The sequence below is a fragment of the Sinocyclocheilus rhinocerous genome, unplaced genomic scaffold (assembly GCF_001515625.1).
Source record: "Sinocyclocheilus rhinocerous isolate Xijiao unplaced genomic scaffold, SAMN03320098_v1.1 scaffold5589, whole genome shotgun sequence".
NCBI lineage: Eukaryota > Metazoa > Chordata > Actinopteri > Cypriniformes > Cyprinidae > Sinocyclocheilus > Sinocyclocheilus rhinocerous.
Window position 1 is genome coordinate 56,334 of NW_015650801.1, and position 21,649 is coordinate 77,982.

The window sequence follows — 21,649 nt, forward strand, 5'->3', positions numbered from 1 at the left end:
ATTTACTGCAAATAAGCGATTATGTGTTACCTTTTGTCACTACCAAAACAATTACATGTTTCGGTCGTGACTGTTATGATAGTGACATAATTAGGCCTACTTTTGAGGCCAACTCAATAATGCTAATCAGCAAATGGTTAGCCATCACACTCACAGTTCTGAACAGTTGTACATGCATAAAAACTAAATCTTATTAAATTACACCCAGAAAATTGTGCTTAACTGCAGGGAAAAAAATATGTTTGGTAGTGATTTTCCTTGAAGTTAAAGACTTTTGAACCTCAAAATGATGGGACCAATTAATCTACTCACCATGTAGCTATGAGAGAGAGGGACACAGGAATAATCCCTGATCATAAACATAGGGGTGTAGTTAAAATCAGTCTCAGCCAATGGACTAAAACATACACTGTTGCGGTAGTGACATGAAAATGCGCGGAACTTTTTTTTTTTTTTTTTTTTTTACAAATTTTCATGATTCTAAAAAAAAATATAAAATATTTTTTGTAACTTCAGTTTGAAAAAACAATCAAAGATATTTTTAAAAACAACAATGGGAAAAAAAATGCAAAAATTATTCCAATATTATTTTTCATAAATTGAAATTTAGGGGTTAGGGTTCGGGACAGCCACATCCCAATTGAAAGTACCCAATACATTTAGATTTTTTTAAATATATATTAAGCTTACTGATATTTTAATTCTATATTATTTATACTTGTATAAATGGGCAGGATGAGCGGACGTGTAGACTACTCAAATTGTACTGTACTCTGCAGTCATAAATGAGCGCCCTTAGCGCCACACCGACCGTCCGCCCGCCTGCAAGTGCGTCCACATTGGTTAAGCTGTTGGAGCGGCTACTATCTTTTTTTTTTCTCATCGTCGAACAGTTTCATATTGACAGCAGCTCCCATTAAACGAAATGCAGATCGCGGCTTTCCCAGATTATCGGACTGTGTTGTTTAAGGTGAGACAGCAGATGGACTGACCTACTCAATGGCTCTATCTGGCGCCGTGCTGTTGCTATAGATGGCTTGTCTTCTGTCTAACACAAGATGAGCAGCGATGGACCACAGTGGACAGGACAACATGAGACATTTATGAAAAGTTTCCCCGAAGAAGCCCTTGTCGCTCGAATCAAGAACAATGTCTGTGAATGTCTCGAGCTTGAACAGTACACTTCAGCCCGATCTCTTTACCTACAATGTTCCTGCTCTCATATTTGGGGTTTTGCTCATTATAGTGATCATTTGTGGAAATGCGCTTGTGTGCCTTAGTGTTTATAAGGAAAAAGCATTGAAGACAACGACAAACTATTTCATAGTGAGTTTGGCTGTGGCAGATCTGCTGTTGGCAGTTTTGGTTTTACCCCTGTTTGTCTATGCAGAGGTAAGTGATGTGTTTAAGCGCAAATACTGTATGTTTGAGACATATAATGAGAAGTTAATTGTGTAATTCGTTTTGTTTAAGTTCCCAAATATATATTATTAACAAAAATGTGAAATTTTTTATAGGCATAGCCTATAGGTCAACTGTATCTCATAATACTGTTTGTCATTGTATCAGTATGAATGAGCACTGAGACATATAGCCATAGTGTGACTGACAAATTTAAGATAGGATTACAGTTGCATTCTAATTTATAATAAATGACCAATATAACTTATTCATTATGTGTTTATAGTGTATGTATGTGTAGATAGATAGATAGATAGATAGTTTATTTGAAAAGAGTTACTACATATAACTCCCTCTTTGAATCTCTTTCTCAAGCGTTTTAGCTTTTAGGCCACTTATCTTGTTATCCTCAAGTTGAAGGCTCATTAGTTTGAGTCATTCAGAGAATCAAGGACAGTCTGAATCTGTATCCAAAACAAGTTGGTTACCTGTCTGAAATGAATAGAATATGCTCTTCAATGTGAGGAAGTGTGCAGTTTCTTCTAAATACTTAAAACTCTTTTTGATACAATAAATCTGTCTTTCCAGTTTCAAGGTGGAGTCTGGTCCTTAAATGTGGCTCTTTGCGATGGACTAATGACCATGGATGTAATGCTCTGTACAGCATCAATATTCAACCTTTGTGCAATCAGTGTGGACAGGTTTGTTCTTTAATCTCAGTCAAATATCCCTGATTTTTTTGTATAGCATTACTTTTCCTGAGGAAAGAGAAAAGTTGCTTTGGGAGCCCTGAGGCATTTTCTCGAGAAAGAATGCAGACTGCATAATCAGTTTTTAGCATATTATTTTGACGTAATCGGGGTTGCAGAAACAGGTCATGCTGGTTTTGAAGTTCATTCTTATTGTGCAAAAGACTATATTCCAGCACATCGGTGTTTCCAACTGGACAGAGTGCTCTTTAAGTATCTAAATTAAAGAAAGTTGAGATGAGCAATATTCTGTAAATTAGTGGTTCTCAACTGGTGAGTCGTGACCCAAAAAAGGTCTGATCTAATAGCAGATAGGAAAATAATGCTAAATGCAAATAATAAAATGCATCAGAATAAATAGGCTTAATGTCTTCTGTTGTTTATGTCAAAGGCAATGTGTCTAGTGTTGGAGCAAATTCATTGTTCACTTAGAAGCCAGCCAAATTAGGCAGATGCTAAACATGGACCGGCTGTGTGACATGCCCTCATCATCAAAGTCCATGAACAAAGCTATGCAAAAAGTGAAAGAAAATATGACCCAGACTAATTTAAATATGGGTTCTGTTGCAATGAGAATATATGGTTTCTGGTTACCACAATATATTTTGAGCAGTGAATTATTGGCTATTAAGCACATGAAACCTAACACTCCATGTATATTTTCCTATTCAGCATTTCATGTTAATTTAGCATAATGTTGGGCCAATGCAAACATTAAGTTACCAGGACACACTTGTTTACTCATCTGGGTCCTAAAGCAAAACCACTTGAGAACCATTTGAGTATAAACTTTGGTTTTGCTGTGATCATAGTGCTTAGAAAGTTTTTATTTCTGTTTGTCCCGATGGTAACTTTCGATATGCATCCTGTTAACAGGTTTATAGCAGTGTCCATACCACTTAACTACAACAGAAAGCATGTTGACTATCGGCAGATTCTATTACTTTCTGCCACATGGCTGTTGGCGCTGGCTGTGGCATCTCCTGTCATCTTCGGAATAAACACTGTTCCACGAAGAGACCCCAGAGAATGCAAACTTGAAGACAACAATTATATAGTATATTCGTCTGTCTGTTCCTTTTTCATCCCGTGTCCCATCATGCTCCTACTGTACTTTGGGATATTCCATGGCTTGCGCAAGTGGGAAGAATCACGCAAAGCCAAACTGAGAATCAGTATCCAGGCCTGCCGCAGTTTACAGCATGCTGCAGTGGCTGCCACCTTCCCGCCTTTGGGGGCTCTGCCTGCGTCTCTGCCCCGGGTCATTGAGAGGGACTTGGCCCAGTCCAGTCTTGAGGAGCTTGATGACTTCACACAGCCCGTTTGCCCCTTCCCACCTGAGTACAAAAACAGAACCATTCAGACTGTGGCCTACCCTGACATTCAATATGGCCAGCCAGCTCAGAGAAAGAAGAGGGCTAAGATCAATGGAAGGGAGAGAAAAGCCATGAGGGTTTTACCTGTTGTTGTGGGTAAGTGTTGAAATAACTGTACATTTCTTAAAGTGTTGGCTGCATATGTGCTGGTGGTCTGTTTCAGTCTTGTTGGAGTTGACCGTACTTAATATATAACTAATTTGATGTGACTTTAAAAAGCAGAATGAAAGACGACATAAAAATACTACTTAATAAATGCTCCTGAGCTTTTATCGACAAATCAGTTTAATTATTGTGTGTAGGTAGTTAAGCTTCAAAACTTTGAATGAAATTGCCACAGAAGTTGAATTTCCCTGGAACACACAGATAAAACTAACTACAGGCAAATCCCTCTATCCAATTATGATGTCATGGTTCACCTGGTGCCTTAACCTAATTTCTAGGCCACCATTCATTAACACAATGACATACAGCAATGATTTGAAATGTGTTCATTATTATTAATATTTCTATTTCTATTATTATTGTTGTTGTTGAAAATGAGTTTTAAATGAGTTTTATCTTTGTCATTTGTACTTGCTTAGACGACAACTTAAAGTGATAGTTCACCCAAAAATTGTATTCTGTGAGGACTTACCCTCATGTTGATCCAGATCCATACACATTGACGATACACAATTAGACCGTTTTAATTTTATTGACAAAAAAGTCATTTTTCAAAAGAAAGTCAAACAAGTTTGGAAAAGCGCGTGTGTGTGTGTGTGTGAACTATCCCTTATATAGAATTTCATGAAATTAGCATCCTGTTTTGTTAGCCATTAGACAATACATCACATATCCAGACAATGTAAAATAGTTTGTCAGGTTACCTAAAATGTGCTTTATGTGGTTTTATTCAAAGAAGGAGTTTTATTCAAGTCAAAAATGTTATTTAATATGACTAAACATGACTATAGGTTAAATTACTCCTTAAGGTAACGACAAGACATTTCCAATTTTTATTGTGAACGGAATGAGAATCTCTATTTTTTTTTTTTTTTTTTATTGTTTTTATCTTCTCAGATTTTTAGGACCTAAAGCGAAGTAGGGAAAGGGATAGTTTCCAAAGAATCTGATGTAAACATTTTTTGCATCATAGAAACATCTCATTGAAGTTATGCAGATGAGCTGAAACTTATTCTAACTCCATTACTGAGTATTTATAGAAATACCATTACTATACTTGAATAATTCAGCAGAGCTGAGGCCACTGGAGGAGCGCATTAATATCTATAATATACATGAGGTTGATTTATATGTGTAGCTTTGTCTCACATGTTATTCATAACATTTGATTTGACATAGTTTGGTCACTTTCGTAAGAGATTCTTATGCCAGCATTGCATAATGCAGAATTAATGGCCGTGATTTTGCAGGTTTCTGGGTTATCCAAAGCTTTCCAGAGCTCTTAAAGTCATTCATGAATATTTTGAGCCTTGACTGCTCTTTTTTTTTTGCTTTATCAGAACAGGAGTAGGAGTCTGACCACAACATTCTGCCTATTAATGGAGTAATTTGAGATTATTATGGCATACTGTCATCTATCAGAGAAAATCATTTTGAAATCCATCAAATTTGTAACAACAAACAAAAAACACATTTACAGTAATGAGCGTTCTGGGAGGTTAAAAAGCAGATTCAGCTGCTGCTTTTAGTTTTTTTGAAAGCACTTATATACGCGAGTTATTTAATCAGTAAACCGATATACATTGTCCTTTCAGTAGTGTAACTACTGTTTTATGTGGAATTCATGTGGGTGGATTTTATGTAAAGTCTGTAAACCGTTCTACTCATGCAGTCTTTACGTGTTTTCTGGACTGGAAACGGTCATGACACTTACTTAAATATTAATAAAACTTATCACACTAAACTCATGTAATGTTAATGTCTTGACAGTGTGGATTTTAACATTTATAGTGCAATGTCTTGGCCCATACACTTCAATTGTACATTTATTAAAAATATAATTTGCTGAAAATTTACTCACCCTCAGGCCATCCAGGATGTAGATGATTTTGTTTCTTCATCAGTTTGTTCTTCACAGATTTGGAGAAATTTAGCTTTACATCACTTGCTTACCAATGGATTCACTGCAGTGAATGGGTGCCGTCAGAATAAGAGTCTAAACAGCTGATACAAACATCACAACAATCCAGAAGTAATCCACACGACTCCAGTCCATTAATGAACGTAATCAATGAATCCATCATTAAGACATTTTTAACTTCAAATTATTGCTTCCAGATAAAATGTGAATCCTCTATCCATAATATTGCTTTCTGATTCAATCTCATCTAAATCAGGAGAGAAATATGCACATATCAAGCACTGTTCATGAGCGAAAACAGTTCTAAACAAATATGTCGGTGGATTTCTATGTGAGAGGACAACAGAAGATGGATTTTTAAATTTTTTTACTAGAAGCATTATTTCAAATTATGGTCTTATATTTTAGCTACAGCTTAAAGTTAAAATGTGTTGATGGATTTGTTTCTTATAAAACAAATCACTTCACAAAATGTTAATGAATGGACTGGAGTTGTGTGGATTACTTGTGGATGATAATAATAATAATAATAATAATTCATTACATTTATATAGCGCTTTTCTAGGCACTCAAAGCGCTTTACATTGTCAGGGGGTATCTCCTCATCCACCACCAGTGTGCAGCATCCACCTGGATGATGTTTTTATGAGCTTTTTGGACTCTTATTCTGACGGCACCCATTCACTGCAGAGGGTCCACTTGTGAGCAAGTGATGTATTGCTAACTTTCTTCAAATAATTTTTAATGCAAGTGAAAATTTTGCTTGTTTTTACAAGCTGAGGAACTAGAATTCTTTTGATAAAAAAAAAAAAAAAAAAGAACTTAGCAAAGCAAAATTAATTGCTTTGTCTTAAACATATTTTTGTACACTTTTATGTAAGGTTTGTATAATAGTTTATCAGAAAATGCTCTGAAAATACACCGAATTGTACCTCAATTCGATAATGTCAAATATGAGACATGATGTGCGATCTTCCTGCAGGTGTCTTCCTCTTCTGCTGGACTCCTTTTTTTGTAGTTCACACTACACGAGCCCTGTGTGAATCCTGTCACATCTCTCCGCACCTGATGAGCACAGTGACATGGCTAGGTTACGTGAACAGTGCTCTGAACCCAATTATCTACACTGTCTTCAACACTGAATTCAGAAAGTTCTTCAGAAGATTTCTTCCCCGCTGCTGTTGAGATCCACCAAACATCCAAGACATAATTGCCATAATTTATGCTAAAGACATGTAGTTGTAAACTGGACTGCAACTGTTTTAATTTTGTTGCTTTGTAATAATCCTACCAATACTTCATTTGTTTGTGCCTACCATGTACTACATCCATATTTTATATATATATATATAGTGGATTTTTTTTCTTCAGTTCAACAAAACATTCTCAGTGGTGCCTAGAACATTTGTGCAGCATTTTAAAATATGCCTCAGTCTTAGTTAAGTTAAGATTAATGATGCAAAATTCATAATGCATTTCATATTTCAGATCAATGAGATGTTATTGCCTGCAGGAATATTTTAAATTAAAAGACCACAATGTACAAACTTTGTGATTTAGTAACAGCACATGCCCTCAAGTGGCACTGCAGATTTTGATACATTTGATTTTGGTAAAGTTTTTAAAATATTCTATAGATACTGTTTGAGTTTAGATTTCATTCTTCCGAAAATGGAATTGCATATTGCTAAAAAGAGACATTTGTGATAAAGCTGCTAGATTCTCTAACTGAGGTTTGAATCAGGGCTTCCTTAATGTTACACTGAGTTGAAGTTCCTGAAAAGCCCCAAGGATATTACGATACTTGGTTCTAGTTTTATTCTTATAGCACATCATCTGTGTTCAGTGAAGAAAGGATCAGACACCTGGGCAGAATTCCCACTTGTCTCTTTTTTCCTTCTCTTATTGAATTATAAATAAAATGTCTGCATGATCAAGTGCAGCTTCTCCCATAAGCCTGTCACTGGCATTTCTTAGAGAATTCAGAACCAAGGCCTTGGGGAACATCTATCCTTCCCAAGTATTGGTACCCTTGTTCATCAGATTCTTGCAAAAATGTACTATTATTGAATAAATATACATGTATAAATCAATAGTTACATATTAAAACAAAAATATATAACATGTAGACAGAAAACTTGAAACCAGCTGGTTTCCTATCCGTCACTTTTATAGCTCAATCAAAAAAGGTGGAGCTCTCTCTTTTTTTTAATCAAAACTTCCCTCTATCTCAGTTGATCGTCTCACTGTTTAATTTCTTTGGTTGTGTTCAAATGCATGGTGTCACCCTGCACTCTTAAAAATGAAGTTTCAAAAAAGGGTCTCATCCCATAGGAGAACCTTTTTTAATTTGCCATGATGCCATTGTAGAACAATTCTCGTTCTAGGGTTCTTTAGAAAACCATGTACTTGCACTTCGAAGAATGCACATGAAGAACTATATACACAGCTCAAGAACCGTATATATGAACTTTTTTGTGTGTGATCACAATCTGACACTTGTCATGCAGGTCCATCTGCTTCATTCTCAGTGTTGTTTAGAAAATTAAGGCCATTCTTAAACCACTAAGCTAATAAGCTTCTTGTTCAGGACACAGCAATCTAATGGCTTGACTACATGCCACCTCCTCTATGACAACCAACCTGCATATTCTGTATGTCCCCTGGTGAGAGCATCTTAAATATTGCTAAAATACTGCTTGACTTCTGTTTAACCTCCAGCGATTCTGTCATATCACCATTCTGCTCTGGTCTTTACACTGTCTGTCTGTCCCATCATGTCATATGATGTGCTTCTTGGATTTTTGTTTCTTCCATTAGACATCTTGAATTGTCGGATAATTGAGGGTATTGTTTTGCTTCATCCGTTCAGACCCTGTATGGTACAGAGCAACAGACTAGCCAGCAGGCCGAACTGAATTAGACAGAGAGGTAGTGTCTGGCATACTCAAACACCGTGACACAATGAACTGAGCAGTTCACCTTCTCAACAAACAACACAACCAAACAATGAATCCTCTGCATTATCAGCCTGCAACTATTTTCCTTAATGTGTGTCAATTTATAGCAGTTTATAAATGTGATGAGCAAAGAACTTTTGCTTTTCTTTCACTCCAACAATGTCAACACACTGTCAAGAAGTTACATGGCATGATAAACCAATCCAGAAAATGCATTGCTATTTTTACTGGACAAATGACGCATCTAAATGTGGACAGTGTGGTAATAACATGTAACAGTATATTTACACGTATCAATGTAAAGATAAAAACTCAGCAAAAAAAAGTACATTCAGCACATTCAACTGCTTTTACTTGTAGCAAATTTCTTAATGTGTAAATATTTGTATTCACATAAAAAGATCAACTGAGACATAAACTGAACACGTTTCACAGGCATCTGATGAACAGTAATGGAATAATGAGTCCCTGAACACTATCAAAAGTCACAGTTGGTATTGTGTGTGTCCACCAGCTGCTTTCAGAAGTGCAACTCGTCTTCATGTTCTACATCAGGTTTGCCAGTTCTTGCTGTGAGATGTTACTCTACTCTTCCACCATAAGCCATCTGCAAGTTTTCAAACACATCTGGGGCGACGCATGGTTACATGTGGTTTGCCACTGCAAGGACAATCAGCTGTCCTTCCTGTCTCCCTGTAGCACTCTTATAGGCATCTTACATTACAGACATTGCAGTTTATTCATCTGGACACATCTGCAGTCCGCAGGACTATGGCATGTTCACACAGGTGATCAGGAACCCTGGGCATCTTTCTTCTGGTGTTTTTCAGAGTCTGTAGAAAGGTCTCTTTACTGTCCTAAGTTATTGTAACTATATTACATACTGCCTGTAAACCGTTAGTCTCTTAAGGAATGTTCCACAGGTGCATGTGCAATAATTGTTTATGGTTCATTGAACAAGCATGAAAAACATCCATTAATGTTTTATACCCTATCCAAATAAAAAGCTTATTTGTATTTTACAAATGTAATGATTTTGCTTTTGCTAACCTAGGGAGGCGAAATGTAGTAATGAGTACTCACGCCACCGATGACGTTATGATTTTTGGATCAGATAAGAAAGATTGGTGGGATATCTAACTTGTAGAATCTCTTACTGTATTATCAACACAAGGAAGACATAAGTGTAATAAAATACATTGTAAAGATAGACAAGAGTTATCAACAACTACTAAACGAATACCATAAATGAAAAATGAATAAAGTGCAATAAGATGCAATAAGATGCATAAAATTCAAGTGATTCAGTTGGGTGTTGCTGTGGCAGAGTTAAGTTTTCTTACGAAAAGATAAACTGAAAGTAATAAGGTGAATAACCTTATTATGCCTCAAACAAATAAATAAAAGATTATTTGTTCTTAAAGCTGCAGTCCGTAAGTTTTGCCTCTTTGTCGCCATCTCTGTTTGAAAACCTGGAATTGCAGCTGTGTGCGGAATTATCTAGCTTGCGTGGGTTGTGAGTCGGCACGGCTCCAGCACGGATGAATCTAATGTTCTGAAGAGTATGTGTGGCAGTCAGTCATCGCACCGGTGTGGATATACTGGTTGTGCTGGTAACAATGCAGTGGGGAAAGGAGCAGGAATCCTTTTCAACAGCTTTGAACACGAAGCGCTGTAAGATGCTGATCTCCTGGAGCACCAAAGGGTCCTAAGATCTGGAATGCAGACGAGGCCTGGAGTAGGTGCAGAAGGTGCTTAAACTGGAACACGCACACAAACGTACCTTGAAGTGAAGGTTTGCTTGCCGGAGCTTAACCTTGTTGCAAATGTCTGGACTGTATGTCTTCTGCCTCTCTGGGCTAGAGACTCAGAAGTTGATCAATCAGCGTTGTCTCTCTAGGATGGAGACTCAGGACGTGCTGCATCTGTTGCTGTCTCATTGGACGAAGACTTTCCTCAAAAGCTGGAGACTCGGGCGTGGTCTGTTGACATCTCTCCCTCACGGGCCAGAGACTCAGAACCTAAATGTATCTGTTACAGTCTTACCTTCACAGGCTGGAGACTGTATCCATTAGTGTCTCACTGGACACTTTTTTGTTTATTTTTTTCTGAGTTTATACGGTTACAATACTGGAAGATATATAGGGCCAAATGTTAGTAGATAGATGTGAGTAGACACTTAATTGTATGAAAGACATTAGATAATAGAACATACCAAACCAAGTAGTGTCTTTAAACCAATGATGCTAGAGCATTTCATAGAACTTAACACCATTTTCAGAGTTCAAAATTGGCATAAGTTTTAGTAATATTTGAAGTATGTGTCCAAAATCACCCCCTATACACTTATTCACTATCCCCTACATTATATACATCCCCACTACATCCCCACTAATATAGTGCGCTTGAAGTAGAGAATGAAAATGAAACTGTGAATTCAGAAACTAAGTGGCGAAAAAAAAACAAAAAAACAGTGGAAACCATATTCATCAGAGACATGGGACTTCTTTTAGTGTAAACCTCACATTACACAGTTCTCTAGTGGCTATGGGTGAACATCAGTTGTACACTCGTTACTGCAGTGCATTATGGGACTGAATGAGTGCACACGATAATGTCCACTATGATTTCAGACACCACTACATATGACTGTCCCCTCAAATAGTGCAGTATATAATGGGATAGGGAGCGATTTCCTTACAAGTACAGGTGTAGTTCATCACATTAATTATGGACGTGTTCCACTATGCTGACTTCCAGAAAATGTTCAAATCTGTTTTTTAATCTCCACTAAAGAGTATGTCTATCAAATTTATTTTTGTGATGTTTGTACTGTCTTTGTTTATAACAATGCCACTTTGACATTCATAAATTTTCCCCACATAAGTGCCTTTCAAAAGCCTGTAATGCAGATTTGATGCAACGTATTTGTATTTATATGTAATATTCTTAGACTAAATTTTGTTTTGGTGTGACCAGTGGTGGCGCTAGGGCTACTGCTAGGGCGGGGCTTGAAGGTGCCCCATCAGAAACTTGCTTAGCCCCGGCACAACCCCCCAAGGATTTCCTAATGATGTTCCTGTTTTTTGGTGTCACTTTCATTAACATTGAAAAATAAACATTAAAAACCTAAAAAAAGAAGTGCCTAATATGTGGCCTATAAACAATTGATATTATGGGGTGTAGGGGTCAAGCAACACAAGCAAGCAACGCGCAAACTGTGCGCAAGAGTTATGCCTGTGAACGTCAGTCAATTCACTATAGAGAAAGAGAAAGTGAAAGTAAAAAAACTGACGGAACTTTCTAACGCTGCATTAACGGCGCATATTCTCTGAGACAACGAGAGACGAAACTACTTCAACATATGCTGATAACGGTATATAGCCTAACTGTCTTAAATTATTCCCTTAATATTTCTCTTGTGGCCCGTATAGTGAAAAACATGAGAAGAAACGTATTTCGCGTTAAACAGGTTGTTTTTGAAAATCTGTGCACGAAATAAAGCTGCTCTTAATTTCATTGATGACTGCAGTGTTAATAATTATAATTATAAGCATATAATTCATTGTATAGATTAATAGACCTTTTTAAAAACATTTTCAATGAGGAGTAAGCTAATAGCTTAAACTTTAATTATGCTCACAGCGCGTCATGCAGTGGTGTGCTATGAAATTATTGCTGGGCAATAATTTCATGTAATTTAATAATAAAAGTAACCTAATAATAATAATAGGCCTAATAATAAGAAGAATGTAACAGGCCTACATTAACTGGATGCTAAATGCTAAATCCTCTTAATATTGCCAATTTTTGATGCTTTTGACTATATCTCTGGCTATCGTCGACACATGATACAACGCATCTCAGCACGGGGAGGTTATCGCGATTTTCCCGAATTTGCATGCTATCGCATGCTTAGATAGCTGAAGCTTATAGACCTTCATTACTTTCACTCAATTTAATTCGTTTTTTAGCACCCCCTCTGAACTGTTAAGCCCCTCCTTAGCACCCCCAACAAAAAAATCCTGGAGCCACCACTGGGTGTGACATGACCTGTCAAGGGGGAAAAGCAACACAATTTTGGGAATGAAAAAAGCAATTAAGCAGTGAGCTCATTGAAAACATCCTTGCATGCCCTGTGCTTGACAATCACTCCGGGTAAAGTATTTAAAGTCAGGAGGCTCCAAACCTTTCCGTATGTATTTTACTTAACGGTACAATAATAGGCCTAATAATAAGAAGAATGTAACAGGCCTACATTAACTGGATGCTAAATGCTAAATCCTCTTAATATTGCCAATTTTTGATGCTTTTGACTATATCTCTGGCTATCGTCGACACATGATACAACGCATCTCAGCACGGGGAGGTTATCGCGATTTTCCCGAATTTGCATGCTATCGCATGCTTAGATAGCTGAAGCTTATAGACCTTCATTACTTTCACTCAATTTAATTCGTTTTTTAGCACCCCCTCTGAACTGTTAAGCCCCTCCTTAGCACCCCCAACAAAAAAATCCTGGAGCCACCACTGGGTGTGACATGACCTGTCAAGGGGGAAAAGCAACACAATTTTGGGAATGAAAAAAGCAATTAAGCAGTGAGCTCATTGAAAACATCCTTGCAATATATATATTTAAACGATGGACAACAGCCAGCTAAACAAACAGAAATTAAAACATTTTTTGCTTCTTTAATTATCAGCTACATTACAGTATTCATTATTTTAAACAGTGTGTATGAATTACTACATTCCTACAGCACATACAGAGGTGACCTAGTTATTTAGTTCTAGATCTTCATGCTCAACCCAGTATATTCAGTTACACCTTGTCAACAAATGAAACCCAGTCCCACTAGTGCATGCTCACTACTGAGACAGAACTCAATGACTGGGCTTTCCAAAGGGCCAACCAACAATCAGTCCCATTCTGGATCTCCAGACCGCATGTCAAGATGAAATTTGGTTGCTCACTCCTCCTTGTTCACTGAAGTCTATAGAAAAAGACGGGAAAACTTCAGATACCTCTATTTTGGGGGGGCTTTGAAATGAGAATAAAAATGTAGATAGACTATTTCCTAACAAAGAAGGAAACATTAAACACAGTTAAAGTTAAGTAAAGCAGCTTCAAGCTGTTTTGTTAATGTTATTATATTGGACCAGTCTTTAAAATTAAAGTCATGAAGAACATTCTGGCAAACGAGGTATATGAAAGATGACAGATAATCGTGCAAGAGGTGCATAAAAAATTTTTTTTCTCCATACCTCTTGTAGAATACAAAATTTTATGAATGTTCTGCTGAGTACAGCAGACTAATCTACATGCATTTACTCATATGATTTATATATGTAAGAACAGAGATTGATTAAAACTTACCTTGTCTCCACCAACATTCATTAAGGCTTCTAATTCCTGCTTCCAACCAAGGAGCTCCACCAGCTTTTTTGCCCCACTAACTACGTCACCCAGCTCAGCCACATCATTGTGACGTTGGGACCCCCAAGCAAATGGCCCCACAAGATCTCGATTTATCAAAAGCCGTGACACTGAACCACGCACGGCACCAGCCAAGCTGGCAAAGGGTTCCACCTAACAATTCAGAAAATAAGCCTTTTTAAAAGCAGTCAACAGATAACCCAACAGTGACATCTGCTGGGGATGTTGTTCCATAACATAAGGCCTATTTTTGCAAATGACCTGCATATTATATACAGGTATATTTGGTGTAAATCTGACACAACCATTTAAAATTATTGTCTAATTATTTTACATGTTTATAATGTCCTCATATTAATTGTTGGCCAACTGCAGCACTTAAAATATACTCCCTTTTATACAAAAAAAAAAATATATATATATTTAAAACCTAGATATTAATATGTTAACTAGTTTTTTTAAATTTTATTTCTTTGATTAATCATATGGAAAATCAAATAATTATTAATTATGAAAAATTACTCATTTTAATTAAAAAATATTTAAATTTTAATCCAATATTTAAAAAAAAAACATACTATTGTCCTCCAAACAATGTTCAGTTTGAAGGCTATGAAAACAATTATAGTGAATGCATCTATGCTATACATTGTGCAAAAAGGGTTAAAATATAAACATTACATTAAAAAAACAACAACAACAACAACAACTGATTGCTTACCATTTTTAAGCAGAGGTTAAAATCGCTAAATTAAATATCCTTAAATTAAATAATAAACAAAAACACAGACTAAATGTAAAACTGGTACAAGGAACACACACATTCACTCATCTGAATATAGTAATTGTATTGCATCACATTTTAAACCTACATTTGTCCAAAAATAAATATTTTAGCACAATGTATACACTGAAAAAAAATGTTTCATTCATCCAATTAAAAAAATGTAGGGCAAGTTATTTATTTTTCAAGTTAAAAAATATAGATGTGAATCATTACCCTAAATTTTTTTAATTGGATGAATGAAATTTTTTTCAGTGTACTTTAGTCAGAATTACACTCTGTTATTCTGTTTGACACGCATGCAACCACTGGGTGTGACATGACCTGTCAAGGGGGAAAAGCAACACAATTTTGGGAATGAAAAAAGCAATTAAGCAGTGAGCTCATTGAAAACATCCTTGCATGCCCTGTGCTTGACAATCACTCCGGGTAAAGTATTTAAAGTCAGGAGGCTCCAAACCTTTCCGTATGTATTTTACTTAACGGTACTTTGATAATATTGTATTTAAAGTTATTCTTTCCAAGGAATTGAATAGTACATTTGACAAATACAATAAAAACGATGTACACTCACATAAGATAAAGACTCCACTCATATACTAGAAAAAGCTTTTATTGTTCATCAGGGTGGTTTTTCCTCATAGGGGCCACCTCACTGACCAGAATGCCACTCACTTTATCTTGGAACCACCATTAGTTACAGAATAAATTAATCATTTCACCACAGTCATATATATATATAGTGCATATCAGTGGCGAAGTTAAAAAATATAGATGTGAATCATTACCCTAAATTTTTTTAATTGGATGAATGAAATTTTTTTCAGTGTACTTTAGTCAGAATTACACTCTGTTATTCTGTTTGACACGCATGCATTGGCGCTCATTCTGTGAAATTTAACAGAGACTCACTTGCTGTCACAAGCCTAATACCCACATAAAAGGATACAACCTAAAAATTGAAGTTATGTGCTAGGAAAAAACATGTCTCAAATGCAGCACACATGGGTCTATCTGTCAAAGAACCTGACAGGGCAAGCTGTGTTAAACTATATGCTTTTGTTTAGGGTCATAACTTAGGTCATGCACTTTTCGCACAGCAGCTCACTCTCTGTCCTCCGCTATTTTCCAGATGCATTTTGTCTATAGAAATGTGTTATTATTAACTACTGTAAAGTGATTTGATTGCAGGATGTTTTCAGAGCGCAGTGCACAGATGCAATAATTTTTTAGCAATTAGTTACTGTTAACTACCCAAAGACTCAACTACGTGAGTGCAGGCCAACCAGACTTGGCCCTCAGAGACATACTGTAAAATACAGCAACTAATGGGTTTTAAATGTATTATATGGGCTTGGTCTCACACTGCATTTGTTCAGTGGGTACAAATCCAGAGCTCAGCTTTACAAAAAGCTCATTAACAGATCCAGCAGCTTTTCCTCACCTCTAGAGATGTTCCCATGACAATGAGTAAGTGTGCTATCGGGAAGTCTGTAAGGTAGGTGAAAAATTGCTGAGGGAGCTCTTCACCAAAGAATACAATGTCAGGCTTGATGATTCCTTTACAAGTAGGGCATTTGGGGATTGTTCCTTCCATGATATCATTCTGTTGGGAGACAGCCATGAGTCAGGAGCTCAACTCATTATTTCAGCCATAGCATAATCAAATCACAGCAAAAGAATATTCTGTCAGAATCAGGTTGTGACATGCTTGTTTATAGTTGGTCAGTTATGGGTTTATATGAAAAGTGCCGTTCCGGGTAAAATATTCAATATCATAGTTCAATGACACATACTTACCCGGAGTTCCTCTACCCTGTAATCTCTTCGGCAAACTGTGCATTTGGCCGTGGCAAATGTTCCATGTGCCTCCACCAACATATTTGGGGGAATGCCAGCCACTGAATTCAATGAAAGGTCGATAACATTTATAAATGATCTACACAAACTTTGATTCTGCTGGACTTTTTGATAATAATACATAACAGATTTAATTAAAATAGCCTAATTATTAAATGAATCTCGGGCCGGTTGCACCAGCTCTGCACATGTTACAACCAGTTTTCATTAAAAGGTTACAACTCTTGTACTACTGAATATTTTTGCCTTGTGCAAATAAATTAATGTGTTATTGGCTTTTTAACACAAACCTGACCTAAACAGCATGCCTCTGCTTGCATATGTTGTGCATGTCAAATAAAATAAAATCATAATAAATAAATGTCAATCCTTATGTTTACTTTTGTATCAGTATTTATTTATTGATCCTTATTCATTTCAAATGCAGTTTCTGAATGTTATTTACACATAGAAATCCCTATTTTTTATTAATGAATAAGTGGTATCATTTTTCAATGCAAACGTATTTTTACCATTAGTTATGTGAGGCAAAAGAACTTCACTCACTTCGCTCGAGTCCATCAATGTTTTGTGTGTACATCCTGAGCAGTTGTCCCTTATCATGAAGCAGGCGAATGAAGTAGTGTGTCAGATTGGGTTGGTAATTACCAGGATAAAGCTCTTTGGCAAAAGCAGAAAAAAGGGTTTGGATTGTGATGAAAGTAATTTATTTCAAATATGTCCTCAGCATAGGGCAGATTGTACTGTTGAAGGTTGTCATAAAGTCCGCTGCCAGGCGTTCTGTGGGAGAAATAAGATTTAAGAAAAGTTAAAACCATCTCAGAAGTGGATTAGGGGACAACCGCCCTTATGAGTCCTACTTTACCTGAAGTCTGGGATTCCACTGGGTGTGCCGAGGAAGTTAGTGAGGTGAGTATTTTTCAGTGGTTTTTAGGTGCATGAATCGATATAAAACATTTACACGTGGTTTAACGTTTTTACAAATGTGCTCCAGCAACATAGCAATATTACTGACGCCGTATTGTGTTAGAAATGTTAAATGGTGTGGAACAGTGGAAGTAATATTGTATTGCGTTATGTGCAGGTGCAGTTCTAATGTTTATTTTTTGAATAGCTTAAACATTAATATTATAGTAAAGGACATTCACACATAAGGGAAAAATATTTTTTTACTTTGCATTGCATTTTCAGATCATTTTAAGGTCTTTGATATCTTCAGTTTATTCCAGGAGTTTTTGAATGTTCTCACATCTCATTTTCCATAGAATGGTAATTTTTAACCGCAGACTGAAACTCGGGAAAAAAATGTATGTACTATAAAAGTAGTCATATGAGTTGTCTACTTACTTTAAAAAAGTCCACATTTTTAAATGGTTCTTTTACAGTCTCAGATTGCAATCTATTCTTGAGACTGGTGTGGTTACACACATGAGAGAACCTATAGCTTGGTGCATAAGTGGTATGGATTACTTTTAACCTTTTAGGCCCCGTTTCCACCTGGTATTAAAATGTGTTTTTGGTGATCCAATCACAAGTGGCCTCCTTTTGATTCTGCATCCTTCTGAGGCTTCTAGGCTAGAGTCTTCCTCAGCATTAAATGCTAAAATGAAATAATCTATTAAGTCTATATGGCCTTTTATTAAGTTAAAAGGCTTTATTTTCCGACTTCTTTTCAATACATACAGTGAATGACAACCTGTGGTCTCCCAGTGGTTTACATCATGGGCAGTTTAGCGTTATGTGATTAATTTACTACAAAACATAATGCCTTCATATCCAAAAAGATGTTTGTTTTGCATTTCATAATGAAATTGGATGAGCCCCATGCAGATTCATTTTCAGCTAGTTTTCTTTCATTAATTGGAATGTGTGCAAAGGATTGTGGGTGATTGGAAGTCGCAAAGGATACACTTGATGCATTCTTCAAAATGCACTGAATGAAGGACATGGAACGAAGGCTGTCTTCTAAGTAGCCTTCAAATTGAGACAGCCTTCAGTGGTGCTTGATGACATGGCAGCCGAAGTATGCCACCTTAAAGTCTGTAGTGCATGTAGGTCACACTTTCTGTAGTTACTCAAATTGCAGAATTTTGCACTTTAATAATCTACAAGACCATATTTACATTTCTGCCTTGATACAAGACCAACGTGTTCTTACCAGGACATACAAGTCGGTAAGGATGTTACCTGCAAAAGATGTTAGTATTGAGAAGGTAGCATATGCCCTCCCTCTGAATAACACATATGCCAGGCGTCATAAACATAGATAACTTCTTCACGTGGGGAAAAAGAGAATCCACCCTCCAATATTACTACAGATCTGGGTGAGATTAGGAAGGGTTGATGTAGATCTGTTCACATCGTGAGAAATCGTGCAGTGTCTGCCGTTTAACTCACTGAGGGAACATGATGTGCCATTAGTCACTGACACATGTGATCTGCTTGTTCTTTCAGTTATTGTGTCTAAGTATACAGTATGTGGCAGCTATCTGTATGCCGTGTGGAAATTGGTAAGTGCAGGGTACACCTGGCTGTTAGGAATTCACAAGGGGGGCTCATAGCATATGCCCTGTCTTTAAGCCTGTGAATCAGACATGGGATTTATATAATTGTCACCCTGCTGTGTATTAACAGTTGGCAGTATAAAAAAAGATTTGGTTGTTTATCTTCACAGGTTTGGTCCTGTGGTCCACCATGCCACATAGAAAATCATACAACACAATCTTCAGTGAAGTCAATCCCACAGCAAATCACAAAACATGCTAGAAGTATCCCCATAAAAGGGGCCACAGTGGTTCAAGCCAGCAAGAATCAAGTCTGATGTAATAACACATTCTACATGACACTGAAATTAAGATGGAGTCAAAGAGAGTGAAGATGTCAGTGAGGCTGAATCATGCAAGATGAATGATGAAGAGGCTGAAGAACAAAGAGGTACTGTCTATTTATGATTGTTCAGTAATCACTTTCAGGCAGTTTATCAGACTTGTCCTTTAAATGTCCTTTAATTTAAAGTTTGTTCCTCTTGAATTTACTTTGGATGTGTTACTATGTTTATTTTAGAACTGATGGAATTGAACAAGGAATGTCAAGCACAGAATGAAAAGGAGGAGAATCAGGAAGCTCCCAATTCCATAACTGGAGAAAACTCTTTTAGTGGTTCACAAATTGAAGAGGGGTTCTCTCAAGAAAGCACAGAAGCAAAAAATGCTTTTGCATGCCACCGTTGTGGAAAGACTTTTTCACAAAAAGGACACCTGAAGTATCACATAAGAATTCATACTGGTGAAAGACCTTACAAGTGCCCTCAGTGTGAGAAGTCTTTCACACAAAAAGGCCACCTTAGGGATCATTTAATAACTCACACAGGTGAGAGGCCATTCACATGCCCTCAGTGTGGAAAGGGCTTCATGAGTAAAGAAAACCTTAATATTCACATTAAAATTCACACCCAAGAGAGGCCTTTCACTTGCCTGGAGTGTGGAAAAACTTACACATGTAAAGGACACCTTAAGGAACACTTAGGAGCTCACACTGGTGAAAAGCCTTTCACATGCCCACAATGTGAAAAGAGTTTCACACGGAAAGGAAACCTTAATATTCACATGAAAACTCACACCAGAGAGAGGCCTTACACCTGCCCTCAGTGTGGGAAGAGTTACACATCTAAAGGACACCTTAAAGAACACATAGGAACTCACAGTGGTGAGAGGCCTTTTGCATGTCCTCGATGTGCAAAGTGTTTTACACGCAAAGGAAGTCTTAATATTCACATAAAAGGCCACACTAGAGAGAGTCCTTACACATGCTCTCAGTGTGGAAAGTGTTTCCCAACTAAAGCACATCTTGATAGTCACATAAGAATTCACACTGGAGAGAAGCCGTTCACATGCCCTCAATGTGGGAAGAGGTTTACTCAACGAGGACATCTGAAGCATCACATAAGAATTCACACAGGTGAGAGGCCTTTTTCATGCCATTTGTGTGGTAAAGGTTTCACGCAGGCACAAAGCCTCAAATTTCATCTGCAGTTTCACTCTGGAGAAAGGCCATTTGGCTGTGATAAGTGTGGTCAAAAATTTGTTTTGGAGTCACTGCTGAAAAGACACCTGAGGACGCATTTAAACGAGCAGCCTTATTTGTGCTCTGTTTGTGGGAAGAGTTTTCTGTTCCTTGACTATTTTAAACAGCACCAGAAAATACATAGCGGTGTGAAGTCTCATGTGTGCTCTGAGTGTGGAAATTCCTTCATGAGAGCCAGAGACTTGGAGTGGCATGAAATAATCCATACTGGAGAAAAACCTTTCAAGTGCTCACATTGTGGAAAGGGTTTCACTGAGTCTGGGAACCTGGTAAAACATGAAAGAGTGCACACTGGAGAAAAGCTGTACCACTGCCTTTCATGTGGGAAGAGTTTTAGACAATCACGTAGTCTACTGGCTCATGTAGAAAAGCACTGTCCACAAGTGGTTACAGTGTCCAACCTTCTGGCTTCAGTTCCAAGCAATTTGTGTGAAATTCAGATCAACCCGATGATGGAATCTGTCCAACAGAAGTAGGAATAAGGCCTGTTCGCACCAAGACAGCTGTTCGGTGCAATAAACATTTCAGTTTGAATGCACTTAATGCATCTGTTTAGACCAACATGAACATTAGCATGCAGTCCATGCAACAATTTTCAAGGACAGGTGTTGTAGTCTGTTTTCCATTGCACTGAAGAAAACCAGCCACCCATTAAGAACTGCACTTTTGGTCACATGCCCAGAGCCACTGCTGTTACATAAAACTACTAATTGGTAATTTTGCGAAATGATGGTAAATAGCAGAGAAAGAATCTGGAACTAGCTCTCTTGTCTCTGTACACTTTTATTTGGTTTTGTTTGATAAAACTATAGTGCATACAAAAGACTGAACTAATGTTTCAAAACTGTATATGTGATACACCATTGTGTATTCACAATTGCAATGTTTGTTTTGTTATTAATATTTATTTATG

General features: G+C 37.1%; 3 protein-coding genes across 4 annotated transcripts; 2 read left to right on the forward strand and 1 right to left on the reverse strand.

Moving 5' to 3' along the window:
- The first annotated feature begins 1,097 nt into the window (after positions 1–1,097).
- LOC107712616 (D(4) dopamine receptor-like) lies at positions 1,098–6,971 on the forward strand. Its single transcript, XM_016517937.1, has 4 exons — positions 1,098–1,392; positions 1,990–2,102; positions 3,027–3,622; positions 6,595–6,971. Exons 1-4 carry the CDS (start codon positions 1,150–1,152, stop codon positions 6,795–6,797), a joined length of 1,155 nt encoding a protein of 384 aa, XP_016373423.1. The 5' UTR covers positions 1,098–1,149; the 3' UTR covers positions 6,798–6,971.
- Positions 6,972–13,239: 6,268 nt separating this feature from the next.
- LOC107712611 (NAD-dependent protein deacetylase sirtuin-3, mitochondrial-like) lies at positions 13,240–17,568 on the reverse strand (the record flags this gene model as incomplete). The annotated part of the gene is given in 7 exon segments (XM_016517932.1): positions 13,240–13,566; positions 13,950–14,162; positions 16,238–16,399; positions 16,594–16,694; positions 17,200–17,326; positions 17,328–17,433; positions 17,519–17,568. Coding segments are annotated over 7 exon segments (783 nt in total), but the record flags the coding sequence as incomplete, so codon positions are not given.
- Positions 17,548–21,418, forward strand: LOC107712621 (gastrula zinc finger protein XlCGF57.1-like). 2 transcript variants are annotated; one of them, XM_016517940.1, is made up of 3 exons: positions 17,548–17,562; positions 19,328–19,587; positions 19,717–21,418. In XM_016517940.1, the coding sequence occupies exons 2-3, from the start codon at positions 19,557–19,559 to the stop codon at positions 21,210–21,212; spliced, it is 1,527 nt and encodes a 508-aa protein (XP_016373426.1). In that variant the 5' UTR covers positions 17,548–17,562; positions 19,328–19,556; the 3' UTR covers positions 21,213–21,418. The 2 variants fall into 2 exon arrangements, with proteins under 2 accessions (XP_016373426.1, XP_016373427.1); XM_016517941.1 differs by lacking the exon at positions 17,548–17,562 and adding an exon at positions 19,112–19,163.
- Positions 21,419–21,649: the final 231 nt, after the last annotated feature.

Excerpts from the sequence above, each read along its gene's own strand:
- LOC107712616 (XM_016517937.1), top strand. The coding sequence starts at position 1,150 with ATGTCTGTGAATGTCTCGAGCTTGAACAGTACACTTCAGCCCGATCTC. Across the intron at positions 1,393-1,989 it reads CCCTGTTTGTCTATGCAGAG|TTTCAAGGTGGAGTCTGGTC; the intron begins GTAAGTGATGTG and ends CTGTCTTTCCAG. Across the intron at positions 2,103-3,026 it reads TGTGCAATCAGTGTGGACAG|GTTTATAGCAGTGTCCATAC; the intron begins GTTTGTTCTTTA and ends TCCTGTTAACAG.
- LOC107712621 (XM_016517940.1), top strand. The coding sequence starts at position 19,557 with ATGAATGATGAAGAGGCTGAAGAACAAAGAG. Across the intron at positions 19,588-19,716 it reads AGAGGCTGAAGAACAAAGAG|AACTGATGGAATTGAACAAG; the intron begins GTACTGTCTATT and ends TGTTTATTTTAG.